The 12139-nt window shown below is 43.1% G+C and overlaps 2 protein-coding genes across 8 annotated transcripts in view; one reads left to right on the top strand and one right to left on the bottom strand.

Annotated features, from left to right (window-relative positions):
• Positions 1–717: 717 nt before the first annotated feature.
• On the bottom strand, positions 718–10577 carry Rbbp9 (RB binding protein 9, serine hydrolase). The gene is made up of 5 exons (XM_004840877.4): positions 9863–10577; positions 8548–8590; positions 7522–7627; positions 4246–4331; positions 718–3853 (listed from the first exon to the last, which is right to left on the bottom strand). The coding sequence occupies exons 1-5, from the start codon at positions 10169–10171 to the stop codon at positions 3627–3629; spliced, it is 771 nt and encodes a 256-aa protein (XP_004840934.1). The 5' UTR covers positions 10172–10577; the 3' UTR covers positions 718–3626.
• Positions 10578–10646: 69 nt separating this feature from the next.
• Sec23b (SEC23 homolog B, COPII component) overlaps positions 10647–12139 on the top strand; it is a 32906-nt gene continuing 31413 nt past the window's right edge. For all 7 annotated transcript variants that reach the window (XM_087189034.1, XM_087189035.1, XM_004840878.4 and 4 more), the window contains exons 1-2: positions 10647–10767; positions 11010–11130. The gene's annotated coding sequence lies outside the window, so the exon portion shown is untranslated. The remainder of the gene's footprint in view (positions 10768–11009; positions 11131–12139) is intronic.

The following is a 12139-nucleotide window of genomic DNA, read 5'->3' as shown; positions in this document are numbered from 1 at the left end:
CTAGTTTGGAGGTGCTCTGAATGAACAAACAACATCAGAAGAGTTAGAGATAAAATATTTTGGGATCAGTAAAATAAAATGGAGCTCACTGGCCCATTTTTATCAGAGAAATTCTTTGTTCATTTCTCTAGATGACACTAGTCACAGAGATCATTTAAATATTGGCTGTATATAAGATACAGAAGGATCCAGGAACCAGAAACTACAGGGGCTCACATGGTAATAGCAATGTCCTTTGGGGCCTAGCAAAGAGGCACTGGCTTTATTTAATAAGAAAATTTAATTTGGAGAAGAGTTCTAAGAGGAGAAGGAAATGATTTATGTTTGCATTGTGTCTTGGTGGCCAGTGATTGATTTTTAAAATATAAAATAGTGAAAACAAGAGTATTATTGCCTCACTAGAATAAAGAGACCCTTTGAACTTTTTTCCATAGTATATTTTTTATTCTGAACATCAACTAAAGGAGAAAGCACCTCTGATGTAGTTAAATGCATTATGTATCCTACAGATAAACTGACCAAACAAATTGTGAGTCTCTAGACTCAGGAGAACTCCAAATAGTGAACTAGCAAGTGAATCCCTAACCCTTACAGCAGATTTTCATTCAGTGTTAGATGTTTTGTTCTCCTGAGGGTAGATGCATATTCCCCAGTCTGCTGAGGCCCTTTTGGATGTAATAATAACCCATGGAGAATAACAGAAATCACGAGAGTCCATGATTCTGTGGTTTTTAATGAATACATGGATTCTCACAGGAAACTGATTTAGTTTGGCAATATAATTTTTACAGGCCCAGGATTTTGATGATGATTAAGCAATTTCGTCAAAAAATTTCAAATTGAAAAAAAAAAATTTCAAATTGAGTCACTCCTGCTTTGAATTCTTACTTATAATTAGACAGTGGGTGAGGGGAGGAAGTAACATTGTGTGCTGTGGGCCAGTGCTGCCCAGTAGTTTTCTGCCACAGTGGAAGTGCACTATCTCAGCTGTCCAGGGAGGGAGCCATGAACCAGCAGTGCCTGTTGAGCACCTGAAACACGGCTTGGGTGACTGAACTGAATCTTGCATTTTTTAGCTACCTCTACCTGTGGTTACTGTACTAGGTAGCACAGCTCAACAATCATGCAGGCTTATGTAATTATTGTAGGAATGAAGAATATCAGAATTAGTCTTTTCTCAATTGTATATATTTGGATTTTTTTCCTATGAAAGAAGACAGTAAAGTATTATAAACAGTTGTTTGTGTACATTTATAGTTTTTTAAAGAAATAAAGCAAAGCAATAATACAATTATTAATTTTCAATGATTCAAGTAGAATTAAATTCTGATTATAAGTTTGGTCAAATCAGTGCTAACCAGTCTCTAAGAACATTATTCTACTAATGTATCTAATTTGCTTTTTACTAACTTGTCAAATAAGTTTTGTTCACTTTTAATTATAAAACTATTATATACATGTTCAGTGTAACAAATTCAGATAATCTCCATGTGGATAAAATAAAATGAGGGCATCTATCACACTATACCTACTAAAATTTTCATTCCCCAAGATAATTGCTGTTAAATGTTAGAATGTCTTTTCCAGACTTTGTCTTATCATGTCTAGAAACCAAAAGACTTTGTCTTAAAGTGGCTCTGAATCCCCTGTAAGCATAAACAGTATAGGAAATCACATTTCTGCTTCAGACCCAAATTCTCCAACATCGAGTGTGAATTCACTGGAAATCGAGGTGATATAAAGTAGCCAAAAAAATGTTGTGAATTAAAAAGTTGGTTTTGCTGCCTGCCTCACAAGCGCAAGTTCCTGAGTTTGAGCCCCAGTACCAAAAAAAAAAAGGTGGTTTTGTTTTGAGGTATATGATCAGAAAAAAAAAATCTTGGAATGGTTCAGAGAACTCTTTAGGAAGTTAAGAGGGTGAACTCTGCAGAACAAAACATGACATGGTGCATGCCTGTAATCTCTGCCCTTGGGAGGCTGAAACAGGAGGATTGCCATGAGTTTGAGGCCAGCTTAACCTACAAATCCTTTTCTTTTTTTTTTTTTTTGGTATGGGGCATTGAACTCAGGACCTTGCTCTTGCAAGGCAAGTGTGGTGCCACTGAGCTAAATCCCCAGCCCTAGCTTAAGCTACATAGTTCAAGACCAGCCTGAACTACACAGCAAGACCTTGTCTCAAAAAAAACCCCAACTCTACCCCCCCCCAAAAAACTATGAAGGGTGGAAAGGTATTCTGTTCCTAGTTTTTTTGTTTGTTTTGCTTTTCGGTTTGTTTTATGGTACTGGGGACTGAACTTGGTCGGGGCCTTCACACTGAGCTACATCCCCAGCCCTTTTAAAAATTTTTTATCTTGGCCCGGGGATGTAGCTCAGTGGTTCTCCCGCCTGCCTCACAAGTACAAGTACCCAAGTTCGAGCCTCGGTACCAAAAAATAATTTTTTTTTATCTTGAGGCAGGGTCTTGCTAAATCACTAAATCACACAATCTGGGCTTGAACTTCTGATCCTCCTGCCTCAGCCTCCCAGAGTGCTAGGATTACAGGTGTGTGCCACTATGCAAGAAAGGTTATTTTTTGTTTGTTGGTTTGAGGAGAAAGGCTATTTTTAAAAATACTTAAGAGTAACCATTTCCAAATTGCTGCCATGTATTTAATGCTTTGACATGTTCATTTTGGTATTGTTAGGCTTTTCTTGGTCTTTATACAGAATTATCCAAAAGCACCTGGGTCAGCTAATGCCTGTGGCCATGGTCACAAATGGATGACTTGGATCTTGCCATGTGTGCAAAATTTTTAACTTTTACAGTGTGCTTTCCAACTATTATAATCCATATAGATATGAACTGGGCATAGTTTCTGGACACAAGGATTATAGATACATGTGTATATTCCCCAAGTTAAAAAACCACAGGATGAAGATTTTCCTGGAAAAATCAGAAAATTGGCCAGACCTTGTCACATTTATACTCAGCAACAACTCAAGCAGGGCATGAGCTCTCTGCATGGCCCAGGTCCCATTACTCTTGTCCTGTACCTATCAGTCACTCAGTGGATATTATACAAGGCTGTGCTTCTGCTCCCCGCCTGACTCAGGCACTGCCTGCCTCAGCCTCCTTGTGTGTTGGTCTCTCTCAACCTGTCTGAAGGACCAGGGGGCAGAGGGCAGTGTCACTGGTGAAGGATTTAATATCCTGGGTCCACTGAAACAACAGTAGTGTTCTGAGCTCTAAGCCAATTCTCTGGACCTGTAGTCACATTTCCTTTCCCTAAAGCAGAAAAGTTCTATTTCTATAAGGAAAAGATTACAGCTCTCTAACATTATTTAGTTTAAATCTGGACTGAGATCAGGGAACCTGGGTTCTATTTCTGACTTACTCTCTTCAGATAAGTAAGGACAATTTAACTGTCCTTAGGTCCCTTATCCATGGAAGAAAGACTGCTGTGGTTCATAGCAGTTTGGGAAGATTTACATTCTGCAGAAAATGGAAATGCTGTTTGTTACTTAGTGTGACTGGAAACTTGCATCCTCAGGCACCTCTGAAACCTAACAGTGTTTTATGCCTGGTAACTTAAAGTATCACCACTCGCCCCCTCCACTGGGATGCAGGGTAGCAGGAGCCTTCCTGACTACACAGGCACTTGCAGCATCGACTTAACCACACTGAGCAATTCATGGAACTCTGTGTTCTGAAAGTGACCGCGGTCAGTGAATTTGTATAGCTTGGCCCCCAGCCTATCTGCCACTTCTTGTTGTTCCTTCCAGGGAAGGAAAGGGTCGTCCATGGAGCCGAACTGCACAATGTGAGGGCAGTTGGCCTTGATCTTCTCCCACTGCCAGGGGCGGTTGAAGTATCCTAGGGGGGTAAAAAGAACCTCTCAATGCCCATGGGGAGCCCCTGCCACTCTAGACACCCTACGATACCCAGTGGGGACCCTTGTAGACACAGGACCAGTGCCCTCTTGTGAGTAAGAAGCACCTTTTGTTTGTTTGTGGACACTGATAACAAAGCTCTTGTGGAGAGGGAGTAAATGGCCCAAATAAGACTAGGCTCTAGGGTTCGATTCTAGACTTAGGGCTGAAAAGAGGCCACCATTCATACCTAATATATCCAGAGCTAGGTGGAAAGTATTTCTCCTATGCTATTAATTATTTTCTTCTGCTATCTGAAAGATGGGCCTGTTTTATAACCTGAACAGCCCTCTGTCAGGGGAAGGGCTTTCCTGGGATGTCTGGCTTCAGACTTACCACTTGCGTGCTCATTTTCATCCCCCAAGTCTGTTGTGTATGCAGACACTAACACAATAGCATAGACACGATGTGTCTCTGCATACCTGGAGAGTGAAAAGTGGTGTTAGCCAAGATATGTTCGATCTGATCACCCCAAGTCAACAAACCACACAACTCACTGGATAGAGCTTACCAGAAACATGTGCTATAATCTATTGAGGTTGATGGAAAAATGGCAAGAAGACTGCAGAACTGTAGCCCCAACCACAGCTGTGTGATGAACTCCTGCAGTGTGGGGGTGGGGAGTGCTAGGGATTCAACCCACAGCTTTTGCACTGAGCTGCATCCCCAGTCCCTTTTTAAATTTTTTATTTTGAGACAAGGTTTCACTAAACTGCTAAGGTGCTCAGACTGGGCTTGACCTTGTGAACCTCCTGCTTCAGCCTCCCACAGTATTAGGATTACAGGTGTGGGCCAGCTAAACTCCTACTCATTTTTCAAGGTAACCCAGACCTCTTCTGCATTCCTTTCCAAAAGAAGAAAAATAGGCCCAGGGATTTAGCTCAGTGGTTTCACCGCCTGCTGTGCAAGTGCAAGGACCCAAGTTAGATCCTTGGTACCAAAAAAAAAAAAAAAAAAAAAGAAAAATATATGTAACCATTTTTTCTATGTGCATCCTTCCACCTTTAATGTGCATTGGTGTTACTTAGTTGACATGCAGATTCCCAGGCTAAGCTCCACAGCATCAGATTCAGAGGGGTTGGGGCCCAGGAATCTGCATTTTAAGGCATGCCATCTTCCCTAACCCAGGTGACTAATGCAAGTGGTCTGGGAACCATTTTTTAAAAAATATATTTTAGGGGCTGGGGATTTAGCTCAGTGGTTTTGCCACCTGCTGCGCAAGTGTAAGGACTTGAGTTTGATCCCCAGTACCAAAAAAAAAAAAATATATATATATATATATATTTTTTTTTTATTTTATCCCTTCGCCCCTCAAGCCCCCTCCCCTCCCTATGTACAGAACCTTTGTTTCCATTTTTTCCTTCTATTTTCACTTTTTTCTTGTCCTTTCCTTCCTTTCTCCCTCCCTCCTCCCTTGTTCCTCTTCCCATTTGAACATTCTCTGAAGGCCATATTTGAAGAAACAGTGAAATGCCAGAAATGAACCTGTACTACTTGTGTTATGCGACGTCTGTGTCTCCCCTGATCCGTCAGCTCCTTACAGGCAGGTGTGATTGATCTTAGTCCCTGGTCCCCAGTATGCTGCCCAGCAAGTGGTACCCAGCCAACTATCTGAAGATATTACCTCCCTCAGCAAAGACCAGGCTAAGGAAAGATGTGGAACTGGGATATTTTCACGAGGCTTCTGTGCCAGGAAACACTTTGGGTTGGCATTTTGTTCTTGGGGTTAAACTTTTATTCTCAACTCTTTAAACTTGAAAAATATCAAAATTACAGCAAAGTTGAGAGACCAAAAAGTACCTAGATTCATTAAATTTTCCACAGCTCACTCTTGCTTTAGTATTTACCTCCCAAGAACAGAAGACTGTTCTCTTACATAAACACAATACTATTATTATAGTCAGTAAATTTAACATCGACATCATAATATTATCTGTATCCCCCCCCCCCAATTATACCAACAATGTCCTTTAAAACTGGTTTTGCAATCCTAGGTCCAATTAAGGACCATGTACCCATTTGATTTTCATGGCTTTACAGTCACTTTTCCATTTTTTACAAAATGACACTGGCATTGTTTAATATGAGCTGAAGCCAGTTGTTCTGTGCACTACCCCCTAATCTGGATTTGTTTTTCCTCATAATTAGACTGAGATTAAACATTCTCAGCAAGAATGCTCCCTAGGTGGTAGCATGTCCTTCCCACTCCATCCCTCCATGGACACAAGGTTTTTTTTTTTGGTACTGGGGATCAAACTTGGGACCTTGCACTTGCAAGGCAGGTGCCGGAACCACTGAGCTAAATCCCCGGCCCCAGACACGAGGTTATTGATGAGGTTAGGTGTGGTCACTTAAGGTCATCTCTAAGGCACTCCCCATTGTAAAGGCACAGTTTCCCTTTGTGATTCATAAGAAATGAGGGGGGGGGAAGTTCCCTTACAACCTTACACTGTAGGTTCCCCTACAACCTTACACTGATAGTTTTGCACCTGTTTTTCTCCTTGCCTCCTTAATTTTAGAGGTCAGATCTTAGAAAGTTGTGCCAACCCTGCACTAAATTCAGGGGTCTTATAAAGAAGACAAATCTTCATGGATAATATATTTTTTTTTTGGTGCCGGGGATCAAACTCAGGACCTTGTGCTTTCGAGGCAGGCAGCAGAGCCACTGGGCTAAATCCCTGGCTCAAGAAGGCAAATCTTTACCAGTGGGTGACTTGAGAATAAAATCAGCCTTCAGTTGGGACAAACTGCAGCAATAAAGGGATCTCTTTATTTTCCAGATAAGCCCTGGTGCCTTATTAACATCTAGCACACCAGGACTGTACCATAATTGAGCAACACTGTACTCCAAGGTGTTACTATTACCATAGCTTTGATCATGCAGCTGAAAAATTATAGAATTTGGCAAGATTCCCTAGCATGCAGGTCATTGATACCCTGAGTGACCACTTAGGATCAGCGGCCATACAAATAAAACTGTTATCCTTTGTCATCCAGTGTAGAGAATATGGGAGAACCCAATCCCAACAGGCCAGCTCTGCCAGCAAATCCCCTGCTCCCGAGCTATAGAAGGAGACACAACGCTCTAATGAAGAGCACCCCTGAATTCTACAGACCTGTGGGGGTGGGGGGTGGGGAAGGTTTGCAGTAGGTAGAGGTAACAGCCCCTACTGCCAACAAATACTTATGGAGCATCTGACATATGCCAGACTCTCTTCTAGGCCCTAGGGTTTCATTCTCAGAGAAAACAAAGTCCATCTTCATAAAGCTTACATTCTACTGGCAGGAGAAAGACAGGAAATAAAAAGGGTTTTGGATGATGGAAAGTACTAGAGATAAAGGGGCCGGAGCCAACTGTTTCATTTGGAGTGATGGGTAACCTTGGCTAGGAGGAGAGAAAGGAGTGGGTAGAGACAGCAGAGCCTAGTAATGGGAAGCTGCTGGGATTTGAAAAGGATCACTGCATCCAAGTTTAAGCAATCAATACTTTTTTCAACCCACTAACCAAACCAGGAAGGAATTAAGCCAGATCATGTTACCACCGCTGAAGTCAGTACTGGAAACTTAAGGTAAGCCGGGGCTCACAAAGCAGGCAGTCCCAGCAGCACGCACCTCATGGCTGCGATGGCCCCAGAGCTGTGGCCTATGACGATGGTCTTCTCATCACACTGCAGCTCCGTCTCCATGAAGGGCAGCCAGATGCTCTCCCGGGCTGTAACTGAGGTTCAGGGTAAGATAGTGTCATTCGACAGGGACAATTTCAGCCTAATATTCCCCCACTTTTCTAACAGACAACTTGACTGATTGGCTGCTCCCAGCTTTTAAATGGTACAGCTGTGCAATTGTGATGGGGCTGTTTTAACAGAGCCTGAGGTTTACATGTTGCCAGTTGAAAGACCTAAGTCTATAGTTTGAGTAAATAGTTTTGCTTTTTCTTTGTTTTTCTATGTTCTTGTTTTAAAAATACTGAGGGAATTAAAAAAATATAATTCAGAAGTTTTAATGTAAACTTGCAAACTTAAAAACTCTTGAAACATTCTAAAATATATGTATTACATGTTTTCCAGAGATAATTCATAAGCATACCCAGAACAAAAGGAACATTATTACATTTTTAAATATTTGGGTCTCAAACTGTAAGGTTGTATCATATCTCTAACTGAACTGGAACACCTACAGATTTCGCCTGAAAAGTATACCTCTAAAAGAGAAAATTAAGTTGCTTACAAAGTTTAAAATTAACTTTTACCAAGCCCAGGTGTTTTTCTTGATGCTTACTAGCATTTTCTATGTTTTCTGGTTTATACCCTCCTCCCAAAGCTACTTGCCTCATTCATTCTTAGGTATATATTTATCTTTGGCTTCTCTACTATGATATTTCTGATCTCTACCCTGCCCCTCCAAATGGTGAGATCAAAACCTAACAAAGTGAGGCTATTTAAAAACAAGTTTAGGGTCGATCACAGTGGTGCATATCTGTAATCCCAGCACTTGGAAGGTTGAAGCAGGAGGATTGCTGCTAGTTCAAGATTAGCGTGAGCTACCTAGTGAGTTTGAGGCCAGCCTGAACTACAAAGCAAGACTCTGCCTCAAAAAATATAACAAATAAAATAAAATAAAAACAAGTTTAAAACTTACTTGGGTCAGGCATGTTTTTGGCCAAACACTGGAAACCAGGTATCTATAGTACAAGAGGGGGAAAAAAGCTATAATAAAAAGCTTAATTGCAACTAATACTTTACTAATATGAAGAGACACCTGATATGACCTTTATCAAATGAATAAGTACTTGATTGTATTACGAAATGAAATGGGTTAAGTAAGAGCTCCAGGATTCCATATGAAGGGCCGGGTATTTAGCTCAGTGGTTTCGCCGCCTGCTGCGCTGCGCAAGCACAAGGACCCGAGTTTGATCCCCGGTACCAAAAAAAAAAAAAAAGGGATTCCATATGAATATACCATCCTTCCTCCTAAACCCTATCTGTATGTATTCCCTTATCTAGTCAGCTTGGTAAATCTCTACAGAGAACTCTACCTGCATTTGCGTATTTGTGTTTATGTCTAATGCACACATCTATAGAGAGAACATAAAGGAAAGTGTTCTCAACAGACTGATTTGACTTGGAACCAAGCCCACTGTGCCCCAGGGAGTCAGTGAACCTTGGTACAGAAATCTGGGCACCCCCTCTCCCTGGACAGTCGCAGAACTGACCTTTTGGTTTGAAGCTCTGCCCATGGTATTGAGCCACACCTTGAAATTCTATTTCTGAGGTCTCCTATTATATTGAATTTATTTACTCGGTTGGATATATTACTCTACTGAAATTCTCTTCTAGGGGTTAACCCAGGAAACAGTCTAACTGCTAGATTATGGAAAAGGGTTTTAAGACAAAATCCAGGTGCACAAGACAACCTGTAATAGGGTACCATCTTGATAAAGTTCATAGCCAAATTAAACAATATATTTTATAGAGTACATACATGAGTTGTAAAAAATAATTTTTAAGAGAAGCAAATGAAAAATAACAGGATGTGTTAGTGATTCATTGCATTATCCTTACTAGAAAGTTCCATGTTTTTTGGTTTATACTCACGTGTTACATACATGCTTTGTATATACCAAGTATTACACATAAAACGTTTTTAAAACTCGGGAGCAGGGAGCACTTAAGATATAAAAATGGAAAGCCCTAAATCTGAACCGGCAGCAAGTCTCTGTAATTCATAGTTCCTTTTACTCTAAAAACTGAGCCCTCAGAAAAGTCTTCTAGGCAGTTTTGGCAACCAGAATCTCAGCCATCAATCCCAGAGTTTGAGACAGAGCAGCAGGAGAGGAAGGGAAACAAGCAGAGCTTCGCTGGAGGCGGGACAGCTACTCACGCTCACTTCAGCCCTCCGTCCCTCCCCGCCTTCCCTCTGCTCCGGGGGGATCTGAGGAATGCCTGAGTCTTACCTGCTCCAGCGCCCTCTTCACCCAGCCGTACCAGCCGTGGGTGGCCACATCCCCGCCTCCGTTCCCGGGCACAATCACTGCCTTGCTGGGAGCGGCCATGAGTGCGCGGACCAGGGATCTGGGAGCAGAGGCACCTCCGGCCCGGCCCACCCGCGGGGACTGGGGAGCCGAGCGCGCGGACTCCGGTTTCCAGGACTCACAGGGCCGCTCCAGGAACGGGGGACGCGTGTGCCTGACGTGACAGGAAGGAGGTTGCCAGAGATCAATCACAATGTGTCTTTTATTGCAATACGTTTTAAACTGAATCATTAACCGATCACACCTCGTACAGTATTGCTTCTTAGGTTTGTATGGTACAGAATGTCTCTACCTCCAAGTAAAATTAACAAGGTGATTTTCTTTAATTTAAATTTTTGTTAGTGCATGTTTGCAGCACAGATGGTTACATTCTTCGTGGTGAACTGCTAGTGTTTGCCCCTTGTAAGACAGTGTGAAACGGCTCTTATGGCTGCAGAAAGTTAGACAAATACGACAGTTCTGTTACTCATCTCCTTGTTTAAGGATGAGAGGGACGGTCACGTAGAGGGACTGCGCTAGTGCTTGTCTCCGTGAGAGCGGGAAGCCATTACAGCAGGTGAGAAGAGGAAATCTTGTCAGGTTAAATCTAACTAGATTTATACCTAACTCACTAGACTAGGAGACTGCGCCCACGAGCAAGTGCGCATGCGTCCCCCTTCCCGGACACTCTCCCCCCCGCCCCTTCCGCACGCTGACGCTCTCTTTCCGGCAGCCTCGGGTTCTTCCGGCGGCACCGCTCCTACGTCCGGGGTTACACGTCATCCTTCTTACTTCCTCGCATCTAAGGCAAGGAGGCTTTCCACTGATGCAAACTGACGTCAAAATGTGTAAGTGCGACCCCTTCAGGAGCTATATCTAGGGAGCGGCCGGGCAGGCGCTGAGGTTTTCTGAAGCTGAAACCTTCAGGGGTTAATTTAAGGAAGCGTGTGTTCTGAGGAAGTGTGGTTTTCAAGTGCGAGGCACTACTGTGTTGCCCTGCTCCAGCATGGCGGCGTGGCTTCTCTAAATGTGTCACTTCCCCTCTTCTGTCCATACGTGATCTCTGACTGGCTCCTCTACGTCTCCGTAGCGTGATGCAATGGGGCACCGACCAATTGGCTGAGAGCTGAGTTGGACTTGGTGGGAGCCAGAGCTGGACTTTTGCATCTGTTCGCGCGGACGGCTCAGGACAGGTGTGAGGCATCGTCCAGGTGAGCCGCGAGCAAGGGCGACAGAGAGCTGAGAACCAAATGCTGGGAGAGTTGGGGTCCTTTGGGGATGAGGCCTTTTCCTGGCAGGGAGGGGAGCCGGAGGGAATTGATGACCCGGGAGTCCGAAATTGAAGTGTCCCACGGCAGTGGACCGGGTCCTGACTTCCCAGCCTCCAGCCGGAAGGACCCACTCCCGTATTATAACAAATGCAGGAGAGGTTTGCTTTGTGACCGGTGGAAGTAGAGCCCGGTCTTTAGACTTCCGACGAGGATTGAACTTTTCTTAATCTTGTCGAAGTGGGGTCTCCGTGTCCCCAAAAGTTACGTCTTGGTGAGATAAGAATGGTTCAGATTTCTCGATGCAAGTTCTACAGTGTCTGTCCAGGGATTTCGTTCAACTCACCAGTTCATTCATTCAGCTATCGCCTTCTCAGATACCCTTTGAAAATTTGGTAAAAGCCATGGACTCATCTCCTTAGAAAAATGTATACATTCTCTCCTGCACACAGTTTCGAATGCAGCTTCAGAAGATTGGTAGACCCTTAAGTTTTCTTTGTGTGCCCATGGTTAAAAATCAGTAGTCTAGGGGCCGAGGATTTAGCTCAGTGGTTTTGCCGCCTGCTTCGAAAGCGCAAGGACCGGAGTTCGATCCCCGGTACCAAAAAACAAACAAAAAAATCAGTAGTCTAGATGAGTGAGAGATGGTGGCAATGATAAGGGAGCAGGTTTTAATATGTAGGTAATTAAGAACTAGTGCCTTTTAATAAGGAACTAGGTTGAGAGGGGAGCAGTCAGGTAATACTTGGTGATAATTGTGGCATTAGAACTTGCTCTCGTTTCCACCTGATTTATCCCGGAACTCTCCAGGAAGTTGCAGAAGCCTCTTTGTGTGCAATGCTTCAGGTTCCTTATTTTGCTGGGAATAACAAATATGGTTTAGAGTTCCAGTTGGACCACGGATTTGAAATTTTCATTGCCTGGGTCCTATGTAGTAGAGTAAATTATTTGC

This window comes from Heterocephalus glaber, unplaced genomic scaffold (assembly GCF_053883595.1).
Source record: "Heterocephalus glaber isolate CG9 unplaced genomic scaffold, H.glaber_assembly_v1.0 deba00001532, whole genome shotgun sequence".
NCBI classification, from domain to species: domain Eukaryota; kingdom Metazoa; phylum Chordata; class Mammalia; order Rodentia; family Bathyergidae; genus Heterocephalus; species Heterocephalus glaber.
The sequence above is the reverse complement of the archived record's forward strand: the minus strand, read 5'-3'. Positions and strand labels throughout refer to the sequence as shown.

Coding starts and splice junctions, on each gene's coding strand:
- Rbbp9 (XM_004840877.4), bottom strand. CDS start 10,171: ATGATTCAGTTTAAAACGTATTGCAATAAAAGACACATTGTGATTGAT. Junction 4,332..7,521: donor GGGGCCATCGCAGCCATGAG/GTGCGTGCTGCT, acceptor TTCACTCTCCAG/GTATGCAGAGACACATCGTG. Junction 3,854..4,245: donor TGAAAATGAGCACGCAAGTG/GTAAGTCTGAAG, acceptor TTACCCCCCTAG/GATACTTCAACCGCCCCTGG.